This window comes from Numida meleagris, chromosome 21 (genome assembly GCF_002078875.1).
Source record: "Numida meleagris isolate 19003 breed g44 Domestic line chromosome 21, NumMel1.0, whole genome shotgun sequence".
Taxonomy (NCBI): Eukaryota; Metazoa; Chordata; class Aves; order Galliformes; family Numididae; genus Numida; species Numida meleagris.
In genome coordinates, this window is record NC_034429.1 from 2,022,689 (window position 1) to 2,049,805 (window position 27,117).

A 27,117-nucleotide genomic window follows, 5' to 3' on the forward strand; every position below is an offset into this window, starting at 1 on the left:
CACATAAAATTCACAAGCTGCAAGTATTCAGAAAGCAGTGAGAGTCATTGCTGCCTATTTTACATAGGCTTGTGTATTTATGGGGCTTGCACACATACTGTAAAACGTAATATGGCAGGATAATGGGATTGTAGTAAAACACTATGGCAAAAAAAGGCGGCTGAATTATTGTCTTCAATGAATCTTGTTTCTAGTTACAGAAAACGGAGTATGATTACTAAATGCAAACAGCATGCATAGTGCAGAGTTCGTTATAGATCTTCGATCCTGTGTCTGAGGTATCAATCTTTGCTGTCCTCTTAAGGTATGTTAGTTACAAATACAATATGTGCATTTCATTGTATGCCAAAAACGTTTCACTTTTAAGACTGAGCATGGTATGCATGGTATGTCTCAGTGATTATTCATCTAGAGGTAAGCTCTTCTTAAAGACTGATTTTACTTCAGCAGCTACTGCCATCATCCATTTCCTTAAAATCACAAAATGATGGGAAATTGTAAGAAATTTAGTAGTTAACTTAGACGTGACAAAATTACACGGGGCGGTATTCAGAGTGGTGAAACAAATTCTTTTTGCTTTATGAAGGAATTATGCAAATTCTTGATTCTTAACGTTAGCAGTGACAAGGAGATCTCAACACTTCAGAGCTCCTGACTGCTTCGCTGCAGATGCTGGAAGCACGCACGCCTAGGGTGCATCCCACGTCCTGCTGCTCTGCAGGAAGGATGTCTGAGCTGTAGATCTTCAGGCTGAAGCGCTACTCCAAGCTGTTGGGGGGAAGATATGAAAATTGCTAATAGGGTATTGTAAGGTGCTACACACCATAGGATAGAATCATAGAATCATAGAATTAGCTAGGTTGGAAAAGACCTACAAGATCACCTAGTCCAACCATCCACCTACCACCAACAACCCCACTAAACCATGTCTCTCAACGCTATATCTAAACGTTTCTTGAACATCTCCAGGGACGGTGACTCAACCACCTCCCTGGGCAGCCCGTTCATACATGTAACCTTCTGCTGATTTGTTTGCAAAGCCAGCTGATCAATAGTAGACCTTAAAATTCTGAGTGAAGAATTTGTTTTGATACATATACCCTATAAAATTTCTGCTTGTGAATTATATGGTAAAAATACAAGTTTTTGAGAGGTGGTAGGGGAACGCTGTTCTAGAAAACAGCGTTTTAAGGACAGTTCGTACACATCCCACAGCATCTTCTGGAGACAGTAAGAATCTCACAGATCTCACATCAATGAGTATTTTCCACGGAGAACTATTTAGGGTCCATTTTGGCATAAAGTAGCAGAGTTACCAAGAACAGGCATCGCTTTGGAAGTCAGCGCGCATCAGAGTACATCCGAGATGCTTCTGGTGTCAGGCCACACTGTGGGGCTCTGTGAGCAGATGGCAAAGTTCCATGGGCTCAGCTGCCCAAGCAGATTGTCCCTGGGGAGAACAAGCTCTGCTCAGCCTGGCACACAGACACGTGAGGAGCAGTGGTTCAGTTAGGTGGGGGAAGCAGGCATTGCTCACAGCAGTGCACAGCATTACTGCTTTTATTCCCATTCTGTCGTTCCTCCAAGACTCCAGAGAAATGCAGATTCTTTTATTAGACACATATTATCCTACACTGTACATACGGTGAAAAATGCCACTGATTAAGGCAGCAGTCACTATGCAAATAAACTTAAATGGTTGCTTATGTGGACAAACTTACACCATACAACTCTGTTGAAGAGTCTTTACAGGTTTTAGAGGTATCTAGTTCCCTTCCTTTTCATCTCCTTCTATCAGCTCCCAGTGTACCCTACCAAACGAAACTCAGCTCCTCTAAATGTTGATTCTACTCTACCAAAATGGTGTAGCAGCTTACTCATAATTGCTCCATTTAATTATTCTAGTAATGTCTGCAGCAGTGCCGTTTGCTCAGCACTGTACCATTCTGCTGTTCCTCTGCTGCACACCACCACACTGGCATGATGGGATGCTGAGCTGCTTCGGTGCTTTCCTCTGTTGTACCTTCACATCTGGCAGAGATGGAAACCTGTGCTGTTACTGGGGGTAACGCACGACACCGGTCTGACTGCGTTCAGAACGCAGTCCTATTTAATAGTATGCAGGCCCTTATTCTATAAAACACTTGCTCAATTAAAGCCTCTTCTTTAAGCCTTTGTCTGTGTTCTGCGGAAGCATGGACAGCACAAAAACGGAATAAAGATTCCGTTTGCTTAATATGCTGTTTCATCTCTGGTCAAGTCTCGTATCCATTCCTTCCCTCCGGCACCCCACCTCTTTGAGTGACGTGCTGCCTTGTTATTTTTCTGGTGGGTTTTGGTGTGTTTCTTTTCTCTTCCCTGAAGCACTTCATCTTCAATGCCCTGAACATTTATTTTTTTATTATTCTTTAACCTAGATCATGGATGAGGTAGTGTAACAGCAGCTGTAATGCACAGAGTACAGAGCCTGGAGTCAGACTCTTTCGATGTTCAAACAAAGAATAGTTTTCAAAAGCAAAAAAGGCTTCTGATTATCGGTGCTCGTGAGAACCACTTTAATGCTATTGCTCAATATGCGAAAATAGAAAGCCTTACATTACACTGTTATCCTGTGAAAGTGGGAATAAAAGAGGACATGGTTTTGCATAGAAGTGGCAGTTTTCCTTAAACACGTTGCAGAGGGGTTTGTTAGCTGGAGGTGTTTCAGCATCACATTTGGGGTTTGCAGTTCATAGAATGCCAGGAAGGGCTGCAAGGGCTGTGCAGCTGCACTTACTGGTCAGTTTCCTATTCTGTTTGTCACCCACAGCTGGCTGCTGGGACTCTGTACAAAGAGTGGTTTGAGATTCTGACCATCTCCCCTTATTGTAAGCACCAGAGTTCTCTTGAGTCTCAAGAGAAAATTGAGCTTCTTGTAGGGACACTCCGAACGCTTTTCATGTATTGAGCATTGCTACTCATCATAAAAGGCCTGCTTATCTCTAGGGTCTCTCATAGCTGTCCAAAATGAGTGTTATGTGCTGGATTTCAAGCAAGCAGCTGAACTGGTACTGTGTTTTCCTCCAGTAGAAAACACACTTTTTTCCTTCTGAGGTCTGACTTGTTCTCAGTATGTCAGTGCACCCAGGAGCAACAGACAGAGGTCGTGAAATAGAAATGCTGAAGCAAACAATTGCTAGAACAAGGGGGAAAATGTGAGCGGACCTGAATAGAAGTGAGTTCCTCTGAAGAGATCGTTCCTTTTTCTAAGGACATCTGCTCTGGGGATTTACTTTTTTGCAGTGGTATCTGTTTTTCTGGTACTGCTTTCAGAAATGCTTTCAATTTGAACGCTCGGACATGAACATAGGCTTTATCATCATGTTTGTAATTACAAATGATGAAATTGTGTGAAAGCATCCTAACAAGGATTTTGAAACTTTGGAGTACAGTGTTCTGTCAGGACAACGCAGTCAGCAGCTGTATTGCCACAGCTCTGGTCAACAGAGGGCAGTGAGTGCTGTGGTTATTTGCTGTGCTCGTGCCTGGAGGTCTCATCAGTTTTCCGTCCCTGGTGCCTAATGGTGATATCCTCAGCATGTTTGGCAATCTTCTCTTGATGCTTGCAGCTTTAGAGTGCAATAGACCCCTGATGTATGTGGAGTCCGTGAGGGGCACGTAGCAGCTTTACACAGCACTTTCGTGTGCAGCTGCTTTTATTCCCCTTCCAGTGGGCTTCCAGCTTCTAAACTTGAATACTGAAAGTTCTGTCAACAGAAGGATCGGATCCATTTGGTGGAAGACTTGCTGCCCTCTGACCGGTGTTTTATTTGCCTACATTTACAAAGATGTGACCGCGTTACGTGGACAACTGCAACTCAGACACACGGTATCTCTCACTCGGAGTGCACGGCTGTGAAAGGAACAGCAGGTAAGGGGAGTGCCCTTGGGATGAGGGCATCTCCCAGACCTTCTCTTTTTACCCTTACGGAGACAGGCAAGAGGTGTAGCTACCAGAACTTGTCTTAGAATTCAGGACAAATCGCTGCTGTGGGTACAGCTTGCAGGAAGTACAACAGACTGCATTCGCAATTTTCAGTCCACTCGCATTAATGCCCATTTGGGTAAATTGCACTCTCAAAATCATAGCGAGAGCAGCTGGTTTATTGTCAGTTGTGACTAGTGCTCTAATTGGAAGGGGGAGGTGAGCAGGGAAAACGCGAGATGCTTTTGGAGTGGAATATTTCCGTGTCTACTATGTTTCAGTGCAGAATCAAAAAATTTCCTGCTAGAACTTCTCATGTGATGAAGTGTTGCCCCTGTGCACACAGTGTTTTCCTTGCCTCTTCCTTCCTATTTTTGCAACTTCTGTGCGGCTGAGTTTTCCTTTTGCATCAAAGGAAGCTCCTCCCCTCCAAAGTCAGGAACCCCCGAATATTTTGACCTTTTCTAAGCTGCCATCTTCCACAAGCAAGGGAGATGTGTATGTGCCCCGATGATCCGTTCTTGCAAAAACTCTTCATTTCCCTGTTCCTGCCTAAATCTTAGTTTAATTGTGTATTTCCAAGCATTTCTATTTCCTGAATCTTGTCACTAACACACATGCTGAATCTTAATGCAAACATATTTTTCCTTCCATTATGTATAGACACGTGTGTGTACGTATGTAGTTGCAGTGCAGACAGACTAACCTTGGTGTCTATCACAATGAGATCAAAGGAAAGCAGAACAACATAGTGATTATACCATGTTGGTGCTACTGTAGTCAGAATGTTATGCTGTTTCAGAGGTGAAATGTTTGTTAGTAGGTTGAAACATTCAACCTATCCAGCCAACCTGGTATGAGAAAGCATCCCCTGGCAGATATCTAAATGCTTTAAGACTTCAAAGCAGCACTTTGTTATTGTCACATTTGTTATTGCACTTTGTAGTTGTATTTCTTTTTCACAACGTGCCTTTCTTTGTCTAAGTTAGCAAGGGTTCTTTCTATTCAGATTCTGCTGGTGCAATGTACTTGTGCTAGTCACTTGATCACCTGGAATAAGTATCATTGAATTACTGTGAAACTGGAATTGTACAACATCACAGGTTCTGGCAATGTTTTACCTCTCCGAACATACAGGTATACATTTTCAGATTGCAAACAACGTTACAACAGAAAGCAATAAGTTATTTGTGTTGCAGATCTGCTCGGCTGCGTTTAGTGACACAGCCTGAGTTGCACGTTGGTTAACAATTGTATTTCTTTGCATAGAGAGAGTTGGTTTTTAGATACATTTTTTTAGCACGTAGAACAGGAGGGTTCACCGTGGATAAAAAGGGGTTTTCTCGTAGAGATATCTCACAGTCACATTCTTGAAATTGTCATATCTGAAGACTGCTACTTAAAAATGATTGGCAGAAAAGCTTAGTGGCACCGTGAGCACAACTGGAGACATGAGTGCTGTGGGTTCCTTGTTTCCTTCTGAGAACCCCACACCACAACACTGAGAAACGCGCACTTTGTGCAGCACGCTTAAAACGAGGTCTGTGGATTCCTGTATGCCCTGAGATCTTGTGTTATCTAGAAAAGGAAAAGCTTTGGCTTTATTAGCACTGATTCTTTTATTTTAAATCATCAGACAACATACCATTAGCAAGGGTACATTTAGCAATGTATGCTCTTAACAGTGGTTTAAAATAGCATGTCTGAGTCAACCTATTGCTCACCTTTGTCTTTAGCATTACAAATGGAGAAGCACATACAAGCTGTTATCTTCCCATTATATTTATACAAGAGCATATATGAAATACATATTTATTTTTTGTTACTCCCTTCCCCCTCCAACACATCAGCCCTTTTCCCCTCCTGGATTATTCACCAATATCAGTTTTTGGTTGAGATTTTAAAGCACACAAACAAAAATGCTTGCTTCGTTGTAAATGGGACGTAGCTCCAAGTATGAGTTCCAGAAGAGAAGACAGCACTGGTGTCTGGCCTGCACGGGAGCACAGCCTCCCTCGACGTCACTTGCTGTTTGAGGTTTATGCTCCTACAAGGCACCTAGAGTGACACAGGCAGAAGGGGAACGTGTTAGCAGCACAACACCGCCCTCGAGGTTTTCAGGTGCTCTTTTTTGCAACCACTGAGAGCATCTCTTCAAAGAGAAGGCTCCTGTGCTGTTGCCAACAAAAGTGCAAGCTGATTTATGAGTTAGTCGGTGTGTCAGATTCATGTAACGAGATTATATATTCAATCTAATGAAGGAAAAATATGCTTACCGGAACAGCATGACAGCGCTGTGATTAAACGATTCGGTAACAGTGTTCTCTCGGTGGATTAATTTAAAAAACTTCAGCAGGTAGTTGACCTGAGGCCTGTGTGTTTCTGGAGGTAGGCTTCTTGCAAGGAAGATCAATGTTCTTTGATTGCGTTGATAAAATAGTATGTGATCGTGAAGGTAAATGTGAATTGCTTGGATCCTGCAGACGGGCTTTTGTGTTTATTAATCTCCCACAATGATTTATGTGGATGGGAGGTTTCTTCTTTGTATCTGTGTATCAGGGTAGAAAGCAAAACAAAACTGTAACAAAGATCTGCTGCCATCTTAGTGCATCGCTATTACCAGAGAACCTGCCCTGTCTCACGTCATCCCTTCTAACTGTAGCGTCAGGGTTTCTCAAACTGGACGTTGGCATTTTTAGAAATACGAATTTCATGCTAGATCAGGCTCAGTCTTGAAGGGAACGGATTTCAATCCCTTCCATAAAACACTGTAGGTCACAGCAAAAGCCATTTTTAAAAAGGCTTTTAAAGATTTGGGAATATGAGACCTAAATCAATGTTAAGGTAGAAAGCGTTTTTTTCTAGCTACAGGCCTGAGCTGATTACTGTGGGGAGGAATATTCACCTGCACCAATGTGAGCCTGGCACTATCATCTCCCAGTGTGTGCTCTGGAGTCAGCAGAGAAAGTGCCGGAAGCCTGCCAGGCCTTCCCTTAGTCTTGATGTGCAGGAGAACCTATTGCAAACATTTTTTATTAAAAGAAACTTATTTGGAGAAAAGAATTCATCTTTACTTCTAACATGTTATATTCTCCCGTCAAAGAAAAGCTGTAAACTGTCTACACTATAAAAAACATTTGTGCTGCCTTTAGTCAGGTGTTGACCTTTTCCCATCTTAAAATCATGAAGCATTTATCTAGCATACAGAAAGCAATTGATTCTGTCTTCAAGAGGAGCTGACATTCTAACTATATTATCTCTGATATATGTGTACTCAGGTTATTGACCACATGAGAAAGTCAGATGTTGTGTTTAAAGGGCAGGACAGTATAATCTACAGGCGGGAATACTAAGGCCTTTTGTCTTCTGACCTATAAAATTATCGCGTGTGCCCAAAAGATCTCTTAGTTGTGTTGCTTCTTCTGGCTGTTAAATCCCTTTGTATTCCCAAGCGAGATACCCCAAAAAGAATAGCAGATGCAGTGATGGGCAGCCAGCTAGCCCTCGGGATGTTTCAATTGCAGCCGCTGGTGAAGAACCCTTAAGGCACCGACTCATGGAGGGCCCATAACTGCTTCTCATCTACTGCCTTTTCTCCAAGGTTTAACTATTAAGTTGGGTATTAAAAACAACAGCAAAAGCAAGTAGTTTCTATTCATGTAAATGAGAGTATGCCGAAGTTGTCTTCCTACAGGAATTTACCATTTGTTTAGCCTCCCTCTCCATTCTGGCGAAGGAAGCTGTATGTAATGCATAGCTGGAAGAATATTCCTCGTCTGGAGTTAGTCATCTTTCCTCCCTGAATCGCACAGACGCTGTCTGTGCAAACAACTAACACAGTGTCTGTCAAAGTGGAAGGCAATGCTCCCAGGGAGCACTTTGAGTGGTCGGGCTGAGGTTTTGGGGCATAATGTTCTGTTCCCATAGAAGCCACAACTGTAGCCCACTGCTGGGCAGCTTTAAAGGAGTTAGCAACCTACAGCCTCAAACTCAGGTGTGGTTCTGCTCCCACCAATAGTTTCATGGATACTTGTGAGTCCCCAGAGCATCCACACTTGCTAGGTGGCAGCTGGAAGAGGTGTTTCCATAGTAGCTGTATGGATGTATCTGTACATAAGGATGATATACATCCTTTATTTATGTTGCACATAGTGCAGAGAGACTCCCACCACCTGCAGCAGCTCAAACAGTCCCGTGATGTGGAGCTGTCAGGCTTTTTAGTGCTGTCTGTGATTGACAGAAATACGGACGAGTTGTGATCAGCTTAATTTTTGAAAGAATAGAGAAATAAAGAAGAGTTCACTAACTCCCACAGTAACCTACCTGGGATACGGTGCATTTAACTGATTTCCCTTTTATAATACTGTAAGCTGCTCTTTGATAATTGCTTTCTGTAATTAGAATAATTTATGATTATGCTAATTCATCTGCTGCCACCCAATATGTAGTAGCTGAATGAATCCATATCTGCCCCTGCATTTCTTTCGTAGATCATTACGTGATTAGCCTTTGTCAGTAATTGATGGCGGTATTTGAGTTCTGAGCAGATCTATTTCAGGAGGAAAAAAAAAAATCAGATATGTTTTTATAAACTTACTGCAATTATCGACGGGCATTATAAGTCTAGTTCAAAATATAAACATGTCAGGACTTAAGACAGACTAATGCTTAGAAAGAAAAGGATTTTGGACTGTTATGAGCAACTGCATGGCCTCCAGTGGTGGAAAATCGAGGGAAGTTAAATACCAATGAGTTCCAGCTCTGCAGTTCCGAGATGACAGGTTGGCAGTTCAGACCACGCACCTCATTTCAACAGAGAGATGCGGTAACTTCCTTTGTTGCCTTTATTTTGTGTATTGGTTGTGTGTACGTTTGTGTGATGAAATTCTCCAGTAGTTGCTGTAAGTAACAACAGCCTTCTGGCATCGTGAGGCCTTTGCATTTATCAGATTTTCCTTTGAATTCATCTCTTGGTTTTCCACCTTCGAAGGCATTCATTTGCTGAGGTCAAAGCAGTCTTTCTCTCTTTGAGTGCTGGAATTAGAGATGTGTATTCACAGTGTCATCAGGTCTCCAGATAAGAAGCAAAAGGCAATGCATGCCCCTGTTTACAAATCGCTTTTGATTGCACATCTCTCAATGCTTTCACGTTTATGTTCCGTCTGTTTAATGTTCTCCCTTCACAGAGAACATCATTCTTTTAAATGCTTTGCATTAATGTAAGCATTTCTCATCCACCAAGCGTTGCAGTGCTGCATGCAGTAAAGAGTGGCTCGGGATGCACGCACTCCTGGAAAAGCTCTATAAGAACACAGATCTGGAGGTAGATGTCTTACATCTTACTGGAGGCTTTGGTAGTTTTCTGGTTTCGTTACGATTTTTGGCTAATTGTAGGTTGAGAAAAGAGTATATTGAGCAAAAATGTGTAACACACGTCATACTCAGCTAACGCCTCTTTTGGCAGTGCGTAAAATAATCCCTTTATTTACTCCCAGAGTCACCATGGAAGGCAGCAGTGCCACAAAGCCCAGCTCTTTCCAAGGGAAGCCCCCAGCTGCGGAGATGTGAGAAGCAGTGGATAGGTTCGTCACACCAGCCCTGTCTGCAGCTACAAAGGCTGGTGCTACTGGAAGGGGAACCTGCTGCCTGGCATGAATTCTAATTGGCTTTGATGGTCAGCTTTTGCTGAGTTGTTTATAAACTGGAAAATGTACAAATTGCAGGCCATCTGCGCAGAGCAGTGTGCTAATGAATGCCTGTAGCTAGCAAATCCATAATCTCATTACCACAAAGTTTACAGGTCCTTCCGCAAGTTCCCAAATGAGGCCATTCATCTGAGCTGAGATGAGGAGGGCATTTGACTTCAGGGTACGGCCATACCTCCTTCAGGTCTAGGAAAGCTATGGAAATGAGTGACATTGGTTCAGTCTTCGAATGGATTCTGCTTCTATTTTTAATGTTTCAGTTCTGAAACAGCAGCTCACCTTGCCTTAAACATTTGGTTTAAATGTGTCAAGTAGAGAAATGCCTTGTAGACAGTTCCTGGGTCTGCTCAGAGATAGTACAGCTCTAGCTCACTAACCAGCCTGAATTGTATTATACACAGTATTTCACAGTATTTATGTACCTTGACAACAAATACTAATGTTCTCCTTGTTTAGTAATGTTTATTTAAATTGTGAATCTGCTTATAAGTGAAGAACTGTGAATTGTAATTGTGAATTGTTTATTTGAATTGTGAATGTCATTGCTTAGATTAATATCAAGCATACGTAGTACGAAGTTTAACTGGTCCAATGGTTTGAACATTAGAAGTGCAGTGTACTGCAAGGTAACTGTGATTAACTGCTCTTTTTTTTTCCCCCATCTTCTTCTTCCTCATCTTTCTTTCCTTTTTTCCAAGTAGAACAAACATATATATATTTTTTTCTTTGTAATCCACATCCTTGCAAGTCTAAACCAGCTCTTTGCCATTTTTGCTAATTAGCTCCAGGCTCTTCAGATAAGGACTCATTTCTTGCTTGAGCTTGTGAATGCCTGTCTTGTTGGGAACCTCATTCTACCTTATTTTTATCCCACTGATTATTATAAAGTTGGAAGTACCATTTATTAATGAAGTCATTGAAATATAACTTTGTGGACTTCCTGCTTCCATCTTGTCATACGTCACGTTATGTTTTCTCCGTCCCTTTCCAGGTGGAATGGCTGAAGAATGAGGAGCCCATAGACTCCAACCTGGATGAGAACATTGACACCAGAGCAGACCACAACCTGATCATCCGGCAGGCGCGTCTGTCCGACTCCGGGAACTACACCTGCATGGCTGCCAATATTGTTGCCAAGAGGAGGAGCATGTCAGCGACAGTTGTGGTTTATGGTTGGTGAAAACGTGATAATTGTGGAAAGGCTTACAAGTCCGTACTTTAACTGCCTGAAGTTGTGTTTTTAACACATAGCTGGTTCTAAATCAAGCGGCTAACCTCACTCCTGTTACATTTTAGTTCTGCTGCTTAAGGCCGAGGTCGTGGCTGTTTTTACAGCGGTTGGAATTAAGAGTTTTCTATTTGTGACGGAAGGTTCCCAGAAGTTCTGTCAATACTAAGAGTCCTTGTTCCAGATACTAATAGGCTAATTCTACTTTCGAATGAAGTGATTTGAGCAGATTTGTTGTTTAATGTCTCTGAGAGCACTTTTCACAACCTCAGGCACAGTTCTGTGTTGCAGTTAACGGAGGTTGGTCGTCATGGACTGAGTGGTCCAACTGCAACGCGCGCTGTGGTCGGGGCTGGCAGAAGCGATCGCGGACCTGCACCAACCCTGCTCCGCTCAACGGAGGGGCTTTCTGTGAAGGAATGTCAGTGCAGAAGATCACCTGCACTTCTCTCTGCCCTGGTGAGTCATGCACCATCCAGCAAGGAACCACTTTAAGTGGCACACCTCAGGCAGATGTGTGTCCTTCTGAAATGCCCGGTAGACAGTTGTGCTTTTACAAGCCTACTGAGGTTAAAAACAAACAACAAACACTTGCATCTGTTGCAATTGAGCAGAACTGCCCTTAGCTCATTTTGGAATATGTGCTTCACAAATATAGATGAAGAAAGTTAGTAGGATTGTATGCATTCAAGTTTGAAGACTTGTTCGCCTGGTGTCCCAGCACAGCCTCTTTGGATTTTGACAAATCTCTTTTCTAGCTTTTATGAGTTTTTGATACAACATGTTCTGAACTGGGATTTAAGAAAAAATAATATTTTTATATTTGTCTCTGTGTTAATCTGATTTTTCATTAGTCTTATGCATGAGAAAGAACAGAGACTCTGGAATCCCTTCTTGTTTGGAACAGGGTCAGATGCAGCTATAGATCAGTCAGCAAAGCAATACACTGATCCATCACCTTGTGCAGGGCGTTAGCCAGAGATCTACGAGGCCGGCTGTGCTTTTTTTTGTCAATGTCAGCATCGTTGCTCTGGTAGGTTAATGTGTGGCCTCTCTGCATCAGCCTGCTTTAAGGCAGAATTGGCACTGAAGCGTTAGAAGCTAATAGCTAGGTGGCACCAGAAATGTTTCCTCCTGCAGTTTTAATTGACTGCATTTGCAGAGTATTGCACACCAGTGCTATTCTAAAAGCTTCTATGTTGCACATTCAGGGCGGTACATTGCAGTGCTGAATTTTATCTTCACATCCAATACAGTACACCACTTGAGAAATAAATATAGCCTTGTGTTTTACTGGTGCGACCTGAGGGGAGGTATAAAACAAGTTTTATTTGTAGGAACGCCGAACTACAGCACTTTGGTGAGCAATGACAACTTGCTTTTTTTCCCTTCCCATTCAGTGGATGGAAACTGGGAGGTGTGGAGTGAATGGTCTGTGTGCAGCCCGGAGTGTGAGCATTTGAGGGTTCGGGAATGTATTGCACCAGCTCCACGAAATGGAGGAAAGTACTGCGAGGGCCTGAGCCAAGAGTCAGAGAACTGCACCGAAGGGCTTTGCATTCAAGGTGGGTAACAGTTTGCGCTGTGCAGCCTGACACAGATATTGCAATCCAGGTACTGTGGTGGATCTGCCTCATGTCAGAGCTCCTGGGGGTGGTCTCGCTGGTTTCTGTAGCATGTACTTTACCTATTCGTTATCAGATGACTCTGAAAATCCGAGTAAAGGTTTTCTGCGATGTGTAATTATGACCATCTGCTACAACATATTTCATAGAAAGTACTACTGAGCTTCCTACTTTTTCGTGCAAGTAAATTGGCAAAGCACCACCACGAATACGCTTGGTGCAAGAGCTGTTTGGGGTCAAAGTTTATTTCCAGTTTCTTGCGAGTAATAAACAAAGGCAAAGCTACTTCACAGCCAGCTGCTTGGGACAGGATTTGCCCTTCTTAAGTGTCTGGAAAGCATTTCCTTAATAAAAGGAGGTCCCATTCAGGTCATGTTTCCAAGGAAGGCCTTAATGACACTGCAAGGTGGTGAAGACCTGTCCTGCTTTGGGGGTAACATCCTTGCACGTTGTGTGGTTGCACGTCAGTTCTGCGTTCCTGCGCTACGCTGCACTTATGCTTTGAGGGCAAAGGAATAAATACGGTGTTATGCTCGTTTTGGTAATCTGAAAGGAGCATATGGCCTGTGGAAAAGCTGCGCTTATTAAGCACTGAGATGGATGATTTCCATTTTACCTGATGGAGCAGGCTTCATTCCATGGCAGCAGTCACTGAAACTCCCCCAGTCCTTGTAGCGCAGTTTGTTTCAGGTGCAGACTGGGCCTCTGGGCACTGCTGTGGTAACAGGAACACGGGCTTTTCTGGCAGCTCCTCCAGCTCAGCCTCTCTGCTTCCAAGCTCCTGCAGGCAGGTTTTGGAATGCCCCTCTGTCAGCCCCTGTGCAGTGGTGAGTTATCACTTGAATATCAACTCCAGTCGCTCTCTGATGTTACAGAAGTGCAGCGGGTCAGTGCTATGCTAGCCAGCTCTCTTTCGAAGATTAGCTCTTCTATTTAATACTGATTCCAGGAGTGAGTTTTTAGGAAGTATTTCAGGACAAAACTCTCTGAAGCTTTTTGCATGAACCAAGGTTTCGCGTACTGGTCAAATCTCTCTCCGTGTTACTGCAGGTAGAGGAAAAAGGAAAGGGTGCTTGGAGTTCTGCTCCCAGGCCTGGTACTAACCCACAGTAATTTGGTGCTGAGAGCCTTCTCAGTATTACCCTTTATACACAACAGACTTTCACTGGGACTTGAGCAGCAGAAGAGGAAGCCAAAGCCCAGTGACACAGAAGCTGTTGCTCTTCCTTCTGTTGTGCTGGGCAGTAGTAGGGAGTATGTGCTGGCTCTGAAATTTCCATGTGCATTCAATTAGACTGAGGTATTAAATATCTCATTTCTTTCATCTTAGAGCACGATACCATTCCTCCTTTATGGGTCATGCTGTATACATATACTGGTGTCAAATTATTTTTAGGACCATAATTGCTTTCTTAGCTAATAGGAATTGATGCAATTACCCTATTTTTTGAATTCTTTTCCCCTGTTCATCTTGCGATATGTTCCTTTCCTTCTCTGCTTTTCATCCCACTGGGAATTGCCAAGGAAATGCAGCGCAGTGCTTCAGATAACTAATCTCTCGGAGGTTATTTATCAGGCACAACTTGTTAACTTTGTTCCTTTCATGAGGCAAAAATAGAAATGAAACATTCCTCTGGTTAACGAGGAGGAACTCTAATGAAAGTAAGGGGAAGAACATAAGATGCTGGAGATAGATGGCCTGATTCTGAACAAGCAGGAACAGTTCTAATCCCCAGCGTGAATTTTCCGAATTGGAGTCAATGAATGAAACAGCAATAAATCAGGGGCCACTCTGAGGTTATCCCTTCTTCAGTCAATGACCAGAGAGGTTGGGAGCAGCAGAAAGAAGGCATCCTTTCAGTCCCGGGATCATCACTTTTTCCTGATTCTTGCTTTGTTTTTTGCTTGACTGTGGATGGATCCAGATAGCCCAGTCCCCTTAACTGAGGAGTAACTGCAAGTGCTTTCCTTTCAGGGATTTTGTACTAGGATGTGTAACAATGGAAGAGAGAAACTTTTATGCAGATGAAAGACAATTATTTTTGCTTAGATCTGTGGGAATGATTGCTGGGCCTGCCGAGTTGGGATAGAAGCAGAGATTGACTCGATCTGAAAGCAAAGGTCACTTTGACTCGAGGCACTCCCAATAGCTTGCTCATTTCTTGCATATACATTATTTCATTGTTTATTCCCTACCAGTATTCTCAGCAGGAAGCTTTTCCATGGTGGATTTCTCTCTCTCTTCTAGAGATGAAAGATTTTTCTTTGCTTAATAAATGAGAGGGTTTTCTAGAGTTTTTTAGTTTTCTTTGATCTGTATGCTTTAAAATTATTTGGGTTTTGAGACTTCAAAACCTCTTGATTTATTTTCCCAGTGCCCAAAAAAAGAAAGGCTGTAGGCTACGCAGGTGATGCAGGCTATCTGTAGGCTACAAGAGATGAACTACAAACTTCTTTTTTACAAATACGTTATAATTCAGAAAAAAGTTGATTTCCTTTTTTCAACCAGCTGTGATACTGACTATTGCTAAGAACCTTCTGGATCTAGCATCTCATCAGTTTACGTGACAAACTCATTTCAATTCTGTTGCAGTTTTCTGTAGATACCAGTCTGTGTCAGCAGCATGAAAACGTTTATTTCCATTGCAGCATCCAGCTCTGATACTATTCATTCAGTGTTCTCCAACAGCATTTCCTAGGCAGCAACAACAAAGCACAACACTTAGCTTTTGGCAAAGCCAAAAAGCACAAAGCTTTTTGGTTAAATATCATTAAACTCCTCAATTAAAGTACAGATAATGGTAGGCACCTGTTGTGACGTGCCAAAAAACAAAGCAGAACTTCACGTCTCCTGACGTGGTTCTGAAGTGATCTAAAGATGACTTTCAAAGCACAGGGTATAAAGGATCAGGTTATAAAGGATCAAATGCTTATTTTGAGGGAGAGAGAGGAGCCTTGCTTTGGGGAAAGATATACTAGTGTAAAACTCCAGCTTTATAAAGTTAGTTTTTCATCTGTAAATACATTCTTACATATGTTTGAGTAGTGCATTGGTTCTGTATGTTATTTTTATACAAATGTAGAAGTCAATAGTTTTGTGTATTTAATAGAGAGATAAATATGAGTATATTGTACATTCTGAGAGATAAATTTATTAAAATATCTGTCACTAACTTTTTAATATATCAAGTATACAAAGAAAAAATGATTCATAACCAAATTTGTGTGTCAGGTGCTCCACTTCAAAGTATTGAACCTCCTTATTGCTGGGATGCATCACGTTCTAAATAAGAGCATCCAAAAGAAGCAAACACATCCTCGAATTAACCAAGTGAGAAATGACTGCAAAAGAACATCCTGAAAGAGATTTAGAAAAAGAAGATGGAGGGAACAAATATGGACAACGTAAAATATTCATACTGTCAGCAAACACAGAGAAAATGTTTCATTTATAGAGCTAGACAGACGCGATATAGGAAATAGATATGCTCCATGTAAATTTATTAAGTGCAACTTTCTCTCTCTCTCTCTGTCTCTTTCTCTCTCTAGATAAAAAACCTCTTCATGAAATAAAATCCCAAAGTAAGTTATTTTCTTTCCTCTTGTAAATATGATTTTTCTCATCTTCCCTGCCATTCTGTTTTATTTGTTTAGAAACTGAATGCAGCTGAAGGTTATATGAAAGGCTTTTGTATCTACTGAAAGCATCTTTTTAGCTGCTTGGTGATCATAGGTTTTAGACTAAAAATAAAAAGAGTGACTGTTCTTCAGTAATTTTGTGTCTTGCTGAGCCCTGCATATCTTCACATCAATCTCTTGAGGACTCGTGATTAGGGGAAAACAAAAAAGGTAATAGAGGAGTTTGGCTTTCTTGGTTCCAGTCTGTCTCCACTACTTGCTCTGCCTTGGTCAGCTCACTCAATTTATCAACTGGTAAAGGGTGTTTATGTGCTTTACTACGTATCATTTGTATACAGCTTTTCAGGAGCTCCTATCCTGCACTCTGTTTCTCAGTCTTCCATTGATTTCAGTGGAATTTTAGTTAAAATAAGAGCGGTGCCTTGGTTTGGATTGATTTAACTGAAAGATTTCATTAAAAGACAAGCCCGCATTCCCATCAAAGCCGCAACCTCCATGGGGCCTATCCTCTTCTAAAGCTAAGACATTGCTTTTCTCTTATAAACCTTACAAAACATTTTGAGGATTACTCACTGCTTAATTTTCAACAAAATTTCTTTGAATGTTGACTAATAAATAGACTAATAAATACATTTTTCACTTAATTCCTTTGAAGGACTTAGAACAAGAATCCATCTGCCCTGTGCAATGCAATGGATGCAGTTGTTTGTATCTTCTTTAAAGAGAGATTCTTCTACGATGTATGCACATTACGTGGGTTTGGCACAGGTTTATCCCATCATCTGGACTTTCATGGGAGGTGCATCCCGTGTCTGTCTTGCTGGAGCTGCCTCCTGGTGGGTTGCACCAACTGGTCTGCGTCGTGACTGAGTGCAAGTGACGCATTTTTGTTTATCAGTGCAGTTCCCATTTAATTAGAGAATCTTGAAAGAGCATTAGTTAAATTGCTTTAATTTCTGATTTATTAAAAAAAAAAAACCTTAATGGCATTGATTTTAGCATGTAAGATTCCTTGGAGAATTAAAAGGTTTCTTCAGCTGTGGGGTTAGAAACACGTAGTACAGCTTGCTGCTATTCAGTGAAACAGGAACTTCATTTAAGACTACATGAATCATCGTTGATGCAAAATCAAAGTCAATTATGAAGATAATTGAGAAACAACCTGTTCTCCTAACTAGCCTTTACGTTATGCTCTGACTTTTGGTCCTTACTCTCAAAGACTAGCTGTACAAAGCCATGGATTTCAAGTTGCTAAGGGGCATCAAAAGTAAGAGAGGTGGAAAACAGGGGAGGATGAGAAGCTGAAAGAATCTCTCCCATCTCCTAGCAAACTCTAATGGGAGACAGGGGGAAATACATGCTTTGCATAACTCCTGGAAAGCACTTATTGTAAATGAGATAATTTAATCAATTACGTTTCTTAATGTACTAAACCAAATGTTTCATTTTCTGCTCCTGCACATCTTAAATTATCTTCAGGTGCTGTAGGAAACTTAATCATAGTTAATAGAAACTTCATTACCATCAAATGCGCTTTCAATAAATGTTGTGTAACAGTGTCAGAAGGTGGAGTGAAATATAGGCTACAATTACCACAAACATGTGCCCTGGAACTGAAATGTGTACAAGTCTGAGCCCTTTGCAGCCCTCACCGCCTCCTCAGGCCTGGGAGGATGCAGCTCCTTACCCAGTCATTGGCTGACTGTTCCCATTTGTTTGAAGGAGACGTATACCACTCTTTCTCTTGACTTGTTGGTTGTACTAATTTACGAAATCTACAGAAATGAAGTTGGTGACAGAGTTTCACAATAAATTCCCTGTGACAACAAAATAGCCTGGAAATAGAAAATCGGCAGAATAGAAATGAAAATAATTTCTGTACTTTTCTTTCTGTACATGATACTAGAGAATAAGATGGAGGTAAAACAGTGAGTGATTAAAGACTCTGGATTGGGATTCAAGTATTCTTGGTTTGAGGTATTTCCAGGGTCTTCCTTCGAGACCTTGTCTTCTTGTGCTTACATTATTCATCTGAAATAAGAGAATAGACGCAACTCCCTTTGTTAGTCTAACACGTTTACACTGTCAGCTAAAGCTTACTTTCTGGAATTACAAATTGCAAAACGCTGCAGAGAAAAATCTTTTTTTTTCAGTAATTTATTTGGTGGAAGCGTGTTGCAACTGTAATGTTCTAGGAATTTGGAGAAGAGCAGTTTACTTCCAGGATTTCTCAGTTGTGATTACTTGTCATGAGAAGCTGCAGTGGATGGATTTCTCCTGGAAACTGATATCTGCACAGAAACCAAAGCTTGGTGATGTTGTTGCTGTTTTCCTTTTCAGCAGATTGCAAATGTGTTAAAAATTGGAACGTTTTTTCAGTATGAGGTTATTTGAAAATAGCAAATCTCTGGTGCGCTTCAGCCTACTTAGAGCAGTGTTTTCCTACTCGGTTTCCTTGCTGCTGCAATTCATATGGCGTTTTTACTTATGTTAGAGTACAGCTGAACTTAATGGTTGCATTTGGCAGCTGCTGTGCCTTCCCAGGAAGTTCAGCTGCTTGCTTTGTTGTCAGCCCTCTAGTTTACGTAAGAAACTGGGGAGCTGGAAACACTGGCTTTTTGGATGCTGCCCATGGGTTGTAATTTTCTTCAATTCAGTGGTTTGAGGTTTCATGTTCATTTTAAAAATTCGGCTAAAATAAGGTTATCTGACTTTTTCTAGAAGAAATTACGCACAGCAGAAGCCTCTTCCCAGATACTAAGTAGTTTCACAAATTGTTTATGCATTATATGCTGAATTTGACTTCCTACCGTATTTCTGTATACTCACTGACACTGAGTAGTCCATTTTTCCTGGTTATTTTTCGTCACTGTCATTTGTTATAAATGCATGTTCTGTACCAACATGCTCCTCACTTGATAGCAAGAAGCAATGTGGAGTGAGATAGCAGGTGATGCACAGGGTGAACATACACCATTATCTCTTCCTCTAAACTGGAGTTTGGCATTAAGGGACCCATCTGAGGACCCACTACGTACACTTGCCAAGTAGTTTAATTTCATGGTACGTGGTCCTAAATCCCAGGAGATCTAGAACAGCGGGACTGGATAATTCAATTACGTAATATGGCAGGTTTTGTTTGGATTCATTCTTTCAAAGACAGAAATTCCTCTGCTGTAAAAAGTTTGAAGTCTTAGAAAAGTTGGTTGTGAGCTTAATACATGGCTGTGGTCAGAGGAGAGGCTTTGGGTTCCAGCCCGTTTCTAATGGCTGGGAGCGCTTGCAGGATTCCAAGATGATGTGCAGGGTATCATCACCATTCTCCAGGCTGTGAGAGGATGGATTGTTCCCTCTTAAACTAAAGCTCACACAAAAAGTAAAGAGGGGAGGAAGGGAAAATCCTCACTAAGATTTTTCAGAGGATTTATGACATCCTGGATTAGTTCTAGAACGGAAAACAAAAAACTTACATGTCCCTGGAAGCCATCAGTGGATGAGAATCCTGCAGTACATAAAACAGCTCTCCTTAGCTTCAGTTCTTCAATGTTCTCCTCTCTAAGGGCTGTATTACCATACTTTAATGATCTCCACTGGGCAAGAATGGGAGAAGATGGCATACCTCAGTGCACAGCCCAAGCTAGCAGTGTGTGCTGAGGAGAGAAGGTATTTAGAGGTAAGCACTCTGCTTCTGACTGCTACAAGTCCAAATACCAAGTACAAATACCATGATGCAACTCCTAAATCAATATAAGCTTACTACACGGAATGAGGTACCAGGAAATTTGTTCATGCTTTCAAATGCTTGCTTTTCAGTGTTCTATCCCGCTGTGATCTGCTCCACATTTATGCCTCGAGCTTTTCTCCCCCAGCCATGTGTCTGTGACTGCATACAATCCTCGCTGCTCATGGCTAGCTGGGAGCACTCTGGGCATGTTCAGAGTGTTGCTGACTCGGTGCCCACTTTTTCTCCTTCAGATATAGAGACTGCCAGTGACATTGCCCTGTACTCTGGCCTGGGAGCAGCAGTCATTGCTGTAGCTGTGCTGGTGGTCGGTGTTACCCTTTACAGACGGAGTCAGAGTGAGTACGGCGTGGATGTGATTGATTCATCTGCACTGACAGGAGGCTTCCAGACATTTAATTTTAAAACAGTCAGACAAGGTTAGTGTTGTGATTTCATTTTCTTCTCTCCAGAGCCCCTACTACAAAGAGATGCTAAGCTCATACGCAATGACGGGCTGCAGGAGGGCATTCCAGTGTAATGCTAAGCAGACACGCCTGGAGCCAGGGAAGGGCAGATCTGGTACACAGAGCAGGATCAGGGGCTTGAACCGTGATGCCTTTTGTAGTCTCTGCTACTGATGTGTCACGGCAACTTGGACGTGCAGTCTTTCTTGACCATGCTCTAAGTGCTTCAGAAATACTATTGTTAGATTCTATGCTGATGTTTGTAACTCATAGGAAGAAAATGAATTCAGGCTCTAAATGTAGCCATTCTTTTTTCTTAATGTTTTCTGAGCTAGAATGCTCCTAGATGGATAGCTGTGGTATTTCTCCCTGTATTAGTCTTGCCCCACCTCTGTTCAACCCACTTTCCCTCAAGCACGAAGCCATCCTTTCGTGTAAGCTCACCAGAAAGTTCTACTCAACGGATTTTAATTAAAAACAAAAGCATGCACACAAAACCAAATCCAAAAAAAACCAGAAGTTCCTTCTTGCATTTATGCACGTTGGAATTGCCTGAAGTGCAAAACACTGTGATCAAGTACCTGTTGGATCTCGTGCACGGTTTCATCTGGTTTTCAACATCACCCTCTGTGATTTAAGGTCTGAGGCTTCCGGGAAAGAAGAGCAAATCAAAAAGGAAATGATGGTGAGGTTAGAAAGAGATGTCTGATACGAGTTAAAGCTCAGTTATGTAAATTTCCAATGCTTACTGTGGTACTTTTCTTTTATATTGCATAGAACAGAGCAAGGAGAGCTTTTACTCTCCAAATACAATTATTTTTCCCATGGCTGCAGTATGTGCTGAGTGCATCAAACAAGTTAGCATTACATGCACATCAGCTAGATCTCTTAAGTCTTACCTGTCTAGCTCCAATTTATAGATGGGGAAATCAAAGTGCAGCTGAGTACTGCTTAGGATTTACAAATGCATCTAATGGTTCACTGAAAGTGACAGTGAAATACAGGCCTGACTTTTTATTTGCAGGCAGCTCTCGAGAGCAGAGTGATTTAAGCTCCAGACATTGCTAAGGAGGAAGGAATTAGCTGCAGCATGCTTAGGAGCACAATACGGGCTGGAACTTGGTTGGGGCTAATGGGGCACTGAGGCAGGTGCACACAGAATGTCATGCAGTATGTAAACAGTTCCAATGCTGTTTAATAAAGAAAACACACCGCCACCAATCATGAGACATGAATTGGACATGAGTCCAATGGATCTTGGACTGCTTAAACCCGTACACATATGACTTTTCACTTCTCAATGTAAATGCAGCTCTTGTAACCTAAGGACATAGTTAAAATCAAAGAGATTAATTCATTTCAGGATTGTAACTCAAATTAGTGCATGATTAGGAATGCAATCCAGGATTCCAAATTCCCACTTCTCTGCTTTATGAAGATCTACATAAAACAGATGGAACACTCCCTACCCACAATATCATTTCTTCAGCTATGTGTTATCTAGGTGCATTATTCAGCTTCACTGCACGCTCTACAATACAGTAACTAACTGCCTGATCCACTTCATTTCACCAGGTAACTCCCTGCTTTTGAATTCATCCATGCAGCCTGACTTGACAGTGAGCAGAACGTACAGTGGACCTATCTGCCTGCAGGATCCTATGGACAAGGAGCTAATGACAGAGTCTTCGCTGTTTAACCCGCTGTCAGACATCAAAGTCAAAGTTCAGAGTTCGTTCATGGTTTCCCTAGGGGTGACAGAGAGGGCTGAATATCATGGAAAGGCACATTCTGGAACTTTTCCTCATGGGAATGCTAGAGGTTTTGGAACAATGCAGGCTAGAAACAAGGCTGCATATATTCAGAACCTGTCTTCTATTTCAACAAGAAATGAGCTGAAGACAACTGCCATCTTTGGGCACCTTGGAGGTCGTTTAGTGGTTCCAAATACAGGTGGGTAGATCCTTTTTTATTAATAGCACTTAATTTTATATGAAACTCGTTTTGCTTGATGCAGTGTGTTATCCATTTATTCTACGAATAAATAAATAAAAACTAGGAGCTTCCATAATGCAAATTCTTGGAAGTAGAGCATCTTGCCCACACAGGAGGTGACTGTGATCAAAACAAACCTTGGGATTAGTAGTAAAGAGGTATTATGCCTATGTGAAGTGCTACAAATTACCACCTCTCTTGAAGCCTTCAGCATGGAAGTTATATTAATCAAAGTTGTAGCTTACTTGGATTCTGATCCAAATGAAGCACTCCCCAGAAAGGAGGTTGCTGTTGAACCAGGATCTCAGATAATGGGGTCAAATTCAAAGCAGAGTCTACACACATCAGCACCTGACTGCATTAACACTGTCAGACTTCATTATATTATTAAAGTCTGCAGCATATAACAATTAAGGTGTCTCAGGAGAAATAGCTTCCACTCTCAAGGAAAACTCTAGCGTGGCTTTCATTACTGTGCTCCTGGCTTTCTGGTTTTCTCTCTCTTTGAGATGAACAGATTTCCATAGTAGAGCACTTCAAGGCTGGGCTATGCACTGAAGCGTTGCAACAGGAACACTCAATTTGCATTGTTTAAGAAGTAGAGTTTGTTTAGTGACTTCCGAGTTTTGTGAGACAGAATTCTAGGCTTCGTGTGTGTTAAATTAACTGAATACATGTAACATCAAATTAGAATCAAATAAAGGATGCTGAGATCACATTCCTGCAGCATGTTTGCACTCTACCACCACATTCATATTGCGCTGAATAAACTCTCATGTTGAATAGCTTCTTCTCTATAATGGCTGGATGCCCCCGTTTCTGGCTAGCAGGTTATCATTTGAACTCTCGTGATCTTTATTCAGGGTTTCCTTTAAACTCAGCTTGACATCCAGCATCTTTCCAGAAGGTAACTTCTGCCTGTGCTCTGTTGTAGGAGTCAGTCTGTTGGTACCACATGGAGCCATACCTGAAGAGAGTTCATGGGAAATCTATCTCGCCATCAACCCAAGAGAGTCCAGGTAAGAAGTGTGTAAAAAGCCCATGTTAACAGCATGCAGAACGTGTGGAAGTGGCTCACTTCATGGATTCCATGTTCAGATTGTCCAAAGGAATGGAATGTCTGACTTCAGCGGCGCTGGTATGGCCACTCTGCTGTGACATAGGATGCGTTCATATAAACGATGGAAAATCTTTTTGTGCTGCTTCTGTGACATGGGCAATTATTGCAAATGCTACTGAAAGGAGGGATGCCTCGAGGAGTTTGATAGATGATGACTTGAATTCTGAATGATTTTTTTCATCGTTTATGATTTTGAGAAATGCCATGCAAGTCTACTAACAGCACAGGTGCTGCCATTACTTGTTAGAGAAATTTCAGGTCCGTAGACTCTTGTCATTTGTAGGCAATGGTTCAGATTCACTTCCCAGGTCATCACTTCGAATGACCCTCCTGCATGTAGGTTGTCTTAGTGTTGTAATGGTTTTTTGGTTGTTTTTTTTTTTTTTTTTGTGAGGTAAATTTTAAGAAATGAAATTGAAGAGAGGAAACTGAAGGACACAGAACCGCCTATGAATTTTAAACCTTGGAACTGTTTTCCAAAACTTAAAATAGATTTCAGATTAATTTTTCTTCCCTCTGATATCTGAATTCCTTTGTGAGAACTTTCCTACTCCATCCCCATCTGCTGCTATAGGTTTTTGATCATTCTCAGTGGAATATTAAGATACGTAAAAGGAAGGGAAGAAGTGGGAAAAAAAACCCCAAACCCACAGCTGTTTTATCTGCAAGGGTTCTGCAGAAGTGAGTTAAAATAGGTTAATTAAATACAAGCAGCAAATTTTGCCTACTGCTTTCCTTTTTGTCGTGGGCAGAAACGGAGGTAGGAAACCAAACTGAAAATTATCACAGGGGGAATGTTTTCCTTCTAGTTGAGGCAGTGTTGATGCATCTTTCGCCCATCTCAACTGAGGGAGAGAAGAGCTGTGCTGTACCTCACCAGCAGAAGATGTATCACCATTGAAAATAGAGTAGCTCGTGTTGTAGAATGAAACCTTGTGCACATCATATCATACTCAGTGAAATTTAATTTAATACAGAAGTTAACCAGATAAGTAGATGCATACAAGAATGGAGATTTCTGTGGTTCTTGTAAGGATTTGAGGTCACCATAAAATGTGTGGGAGAGAGCAAGGATCATGGAGATAATTTGGGAAGTGGGTTAGCTGTCACTTGTATTCTAATCTTCATTCAGATGTTGAAATAGTTTGTTATGAGATATACATTGAAAGGCGTAGTAATAGGAGCAGAGGTGGCGGGGGAACTGTTTGTATTTGCAGTGTTTTATTTCATTCCTGGGCCTTGAAAAATTGGGGCTGTTTTTGATGGGAATCATCACCAACGGCACAACTTAACCAGAACTCTGTATTCACATCTCCTATGGGGAAATAGGGTTGTGTTACGCTGAAAACAAGCTAACCTGTGTTTTGCTGCCATAATTGAAGACAAATTGTCAAACTCAGCACTGGAGGTTTCTTAAATTATGTGGAAGGAGAGGTGATTTGGGAAAGGTTTTGCTGGAAGGTTTTGTTTTTACAGAAATCAAATGCCGTTTGCAAAGGGCAGCAGTGGTTGGTGTTAAGTGATGTTATTCTGTGCGAAGTCGGTGTTTTCCTAGCAGCAAAGAAGAAAAACTGTTTGCCGTTCGTAGGCATAAGGAACTCAGTTTGTTTGAACTGTGCTTGGAACAGTCAGTCTGACATCACTTCAACAAAACACACAATCCCGTGTTGCATGGGATCCGTGCTAAGGCTGCTGTCACTGCTTGGATGCTTTGCTGGATGCTGGCTCTCTTTGTGCCTCTGCTCTTTGAGCAGTGAGTGCAAAACAGAAACCCTACAAACACTGAAAAGCAGTGAGGCTTAGAGAGAAGTTGTGATACTTGGGGAAAAAAACAGAATAGGTCTCTTTTGCTGTCTTTTTTCTTACTCTGTTCTTCACCTCAGATACTTAGCGAGGTATGTCACTGAAATTTTTGGAAATTTTCAAGACTTCAACAAGGATCTTTTCTTTACTGCCTTTTTGGAGCTCCTACTGGTACGGTTACGCTGAGAAGGCTGCTGCTAGGCAGCTGTGCAAAGTCAATTGCAGGATTGGAATCTGATTCAAGTGCATTACATTTAAGTTTGAATGAAGTAGAAGAAAAGATGATTCATGGCAGGTGCTTCAATTTTATGACTTAGCAAGCACCAAACATAGGTGAATACCTTCAGATCAGATCAATCCGTAAACTTCCAACGTTCTGACGGAGATCATGAGCAGATACCTGCTTTGCTGACTTCTAAATTTAGGCCCCAAAGTCCTGTTCCCTGATGTCTGCTGTAAGTTACCTGTCTCGTTCCTTTGGCAGAAAATCAATGTGTTTTCAAACCAAGCAGATCACGCTCAATCTGGAGAAATTCATGAGACACTGCTTTCTAAAATATAATTTGTTTTATCTTCACTACTGTGAAAAGATTGTTAATGACATTCTTTGCAGGCAGAATTAGATGGTAATACTACCAGCTGGTGCACAAAACAAGGCTTACTTGCATAGAGTAGTTGCAGTGTTTCATTTGGTTTAAACAAATAAAAATGTATTTTAAAGACCAGAACCCAAAACTCCAGCCAATGATTTAAGTACATGTGGCCCAATAGTTTTGTTTCACCTCCTGCTACCAAATCTATATGAAAATTAGTGCTGTAGTTGGCTTGCTCATCTTTGCTGTAACAGATGAATGAATGAAGCACTTGGATTTTTAACTAAAACATTTTCACATTTGCATTGCAGTTAGTGCGAGTACATGTACACTCATTACGAAGGTGCTAAGATGTTGTTATTTTCCCCAGCCTCCAGCCTGAAGGCCCAGATGTCCTCCTAGGACCAGAAGTGACGTGTGGCCCTTCAGACATGTCCGTCAGCACTCCCTTTGCCTTGACTATACCGCACTGCGCAGAAGTAAATTCAGAGCACTGGAATATCCACTTGAAAAGAAGGACACAGCAAGGAAAATGGGAGGTACGTTCATGCTCCTGCTCCCACTTAAAGGTTATATACACTAAATGGAAACACGATTACTCTTAATCAGACAGGAGCTGGTTGAAGATGGTGCAAGGGGCAGAATGATCAGACATTTTAAAGGAAACACTTTTTCTCTCTTCAGAAATAAAATAGAGATTTTGCATTTTGTTCAGAAGTAGCTAAACTCTGTTCAAGTGCCATACTAAAACATAGAGAAAAGGGTCAACTCTTTATTGTACTGCTCCTGGTGGAACTACTTGACTGCTTGCGTTGTAAAGAAAACAAACAATAGTGAAAACACTCGTGGATACTTTAATTCTATCCTTTTCCTCCTGTAAACTACCATATTGCTGTGGCTCTTGTTTAAACCATTTCAAATTCAGCTTCATTTTCCCAGTAAAACTCATTCAATACACTGTCAGCTCCATCAGTGTCAGTTACAAGCAGCCTGGAATTAATGAGGAGTGTAGCACCAGGCTATAGATTGCTCAAATACCTCATCTAATGATGCTGTAATGCAGAACTAAGCATGAAATACAGAGGAGTGGGTTAGGTAGTTTTTTGATGAAGGTAAACAACTGTAATGGATGTTCTGAAAGGATGTCAAATGCCTACTATTGTTCAAGGTTTGCTTATTGACTTCAATCTTCAAGGTAATTTCTTACCTTGACATTGGGGAAAAAATTAGATAGAAAGTCAAGAACACTTGAAAAAA

The 27,117-nt window shown here is 41.5% G+C and overlaps 1 protein-coding gene and 2 long non-coding RNA genes across 16 annotated transcripts in view; 1 reads left to right on the forward strand and 2 right to left on the reverse strand.

Annotated features, from left to right (window-relative positions):
• The window catches only part of UNC5D (unc-5 netrin receptor D), a 261,651-nt gene that overhangs the window by 219,210 nt on the left and 15,324 nt on the right, over positions 1-27,117 (forward strand). For 10 of the 11 annotated variants that reach the window (XM_021374802.1, XM_021374801.1, XM_021374803.1 and 7 more), the window contains 7 exons: positions 10,661-10,841; positions 11,189-11,356; positions 12,298-12,462; positions 20,137-20,322; positions 21,925-22,302; positions 23,279-23,363; positions 26,231-26,399. In XM_021374802.1, coding sequence (XP_021230477.1) covers positions 10,661-10,841; positions 11,189-11,356; positions 12,298-12,462; positions 20,137-20,322; positions 21,925-22,302; positions 23,279-23,363; positions 26,231-26,399 — 1,332 coding nt within the window. The remainder of the gene's footprint in view (positions 1-10,660; positions 10,842-11,188; positions 11,357-12,297; positions 12,463-20,136; positions 20,323-21,924; positions 22,303-23,278; positions 23,364-26,230; positions 26,400-27,117) is intronic. The other variant, XM_021374800.1, reaches the window with a different exon arrangement.
• Positions 4,430-10,654, reverse strand: LOC110387068. Its single transcript, XR_002432391.1, has 4 exons — positions 8,288-10,654; positions 6,870-6,980; positions 6,241-6,512; positions 4,430-6,022 (listed from the first exon to the last, which is right to left on the reverse strand). It is a non-coding gene; the product is annotated as an uncharacterized LOC110387068 (long non-coding RNA).
• Positions 15,746-27,117, reverse strand: part of LOC110387065 — an 85,564-nt gene continuing 74,192 nt past the window's right edge. The window contains exons 4-7 of one of the 4 annotated variants that reach the window (XR_002432384.1): positions 20,931-20,996; positions 19,632-19,811; positions 17,849-17,996; positions 15,782-15,879 (exon numbers count right to left, since the gene is read on the reverse strand). This is a non-coding gene — a long non-coding RNA (uncharacterized LOC110387065). The other 3 variants (XR_002432385.1, XR_002432386.1, XR_002432387.1) reach the window with 3 other exon arrangements.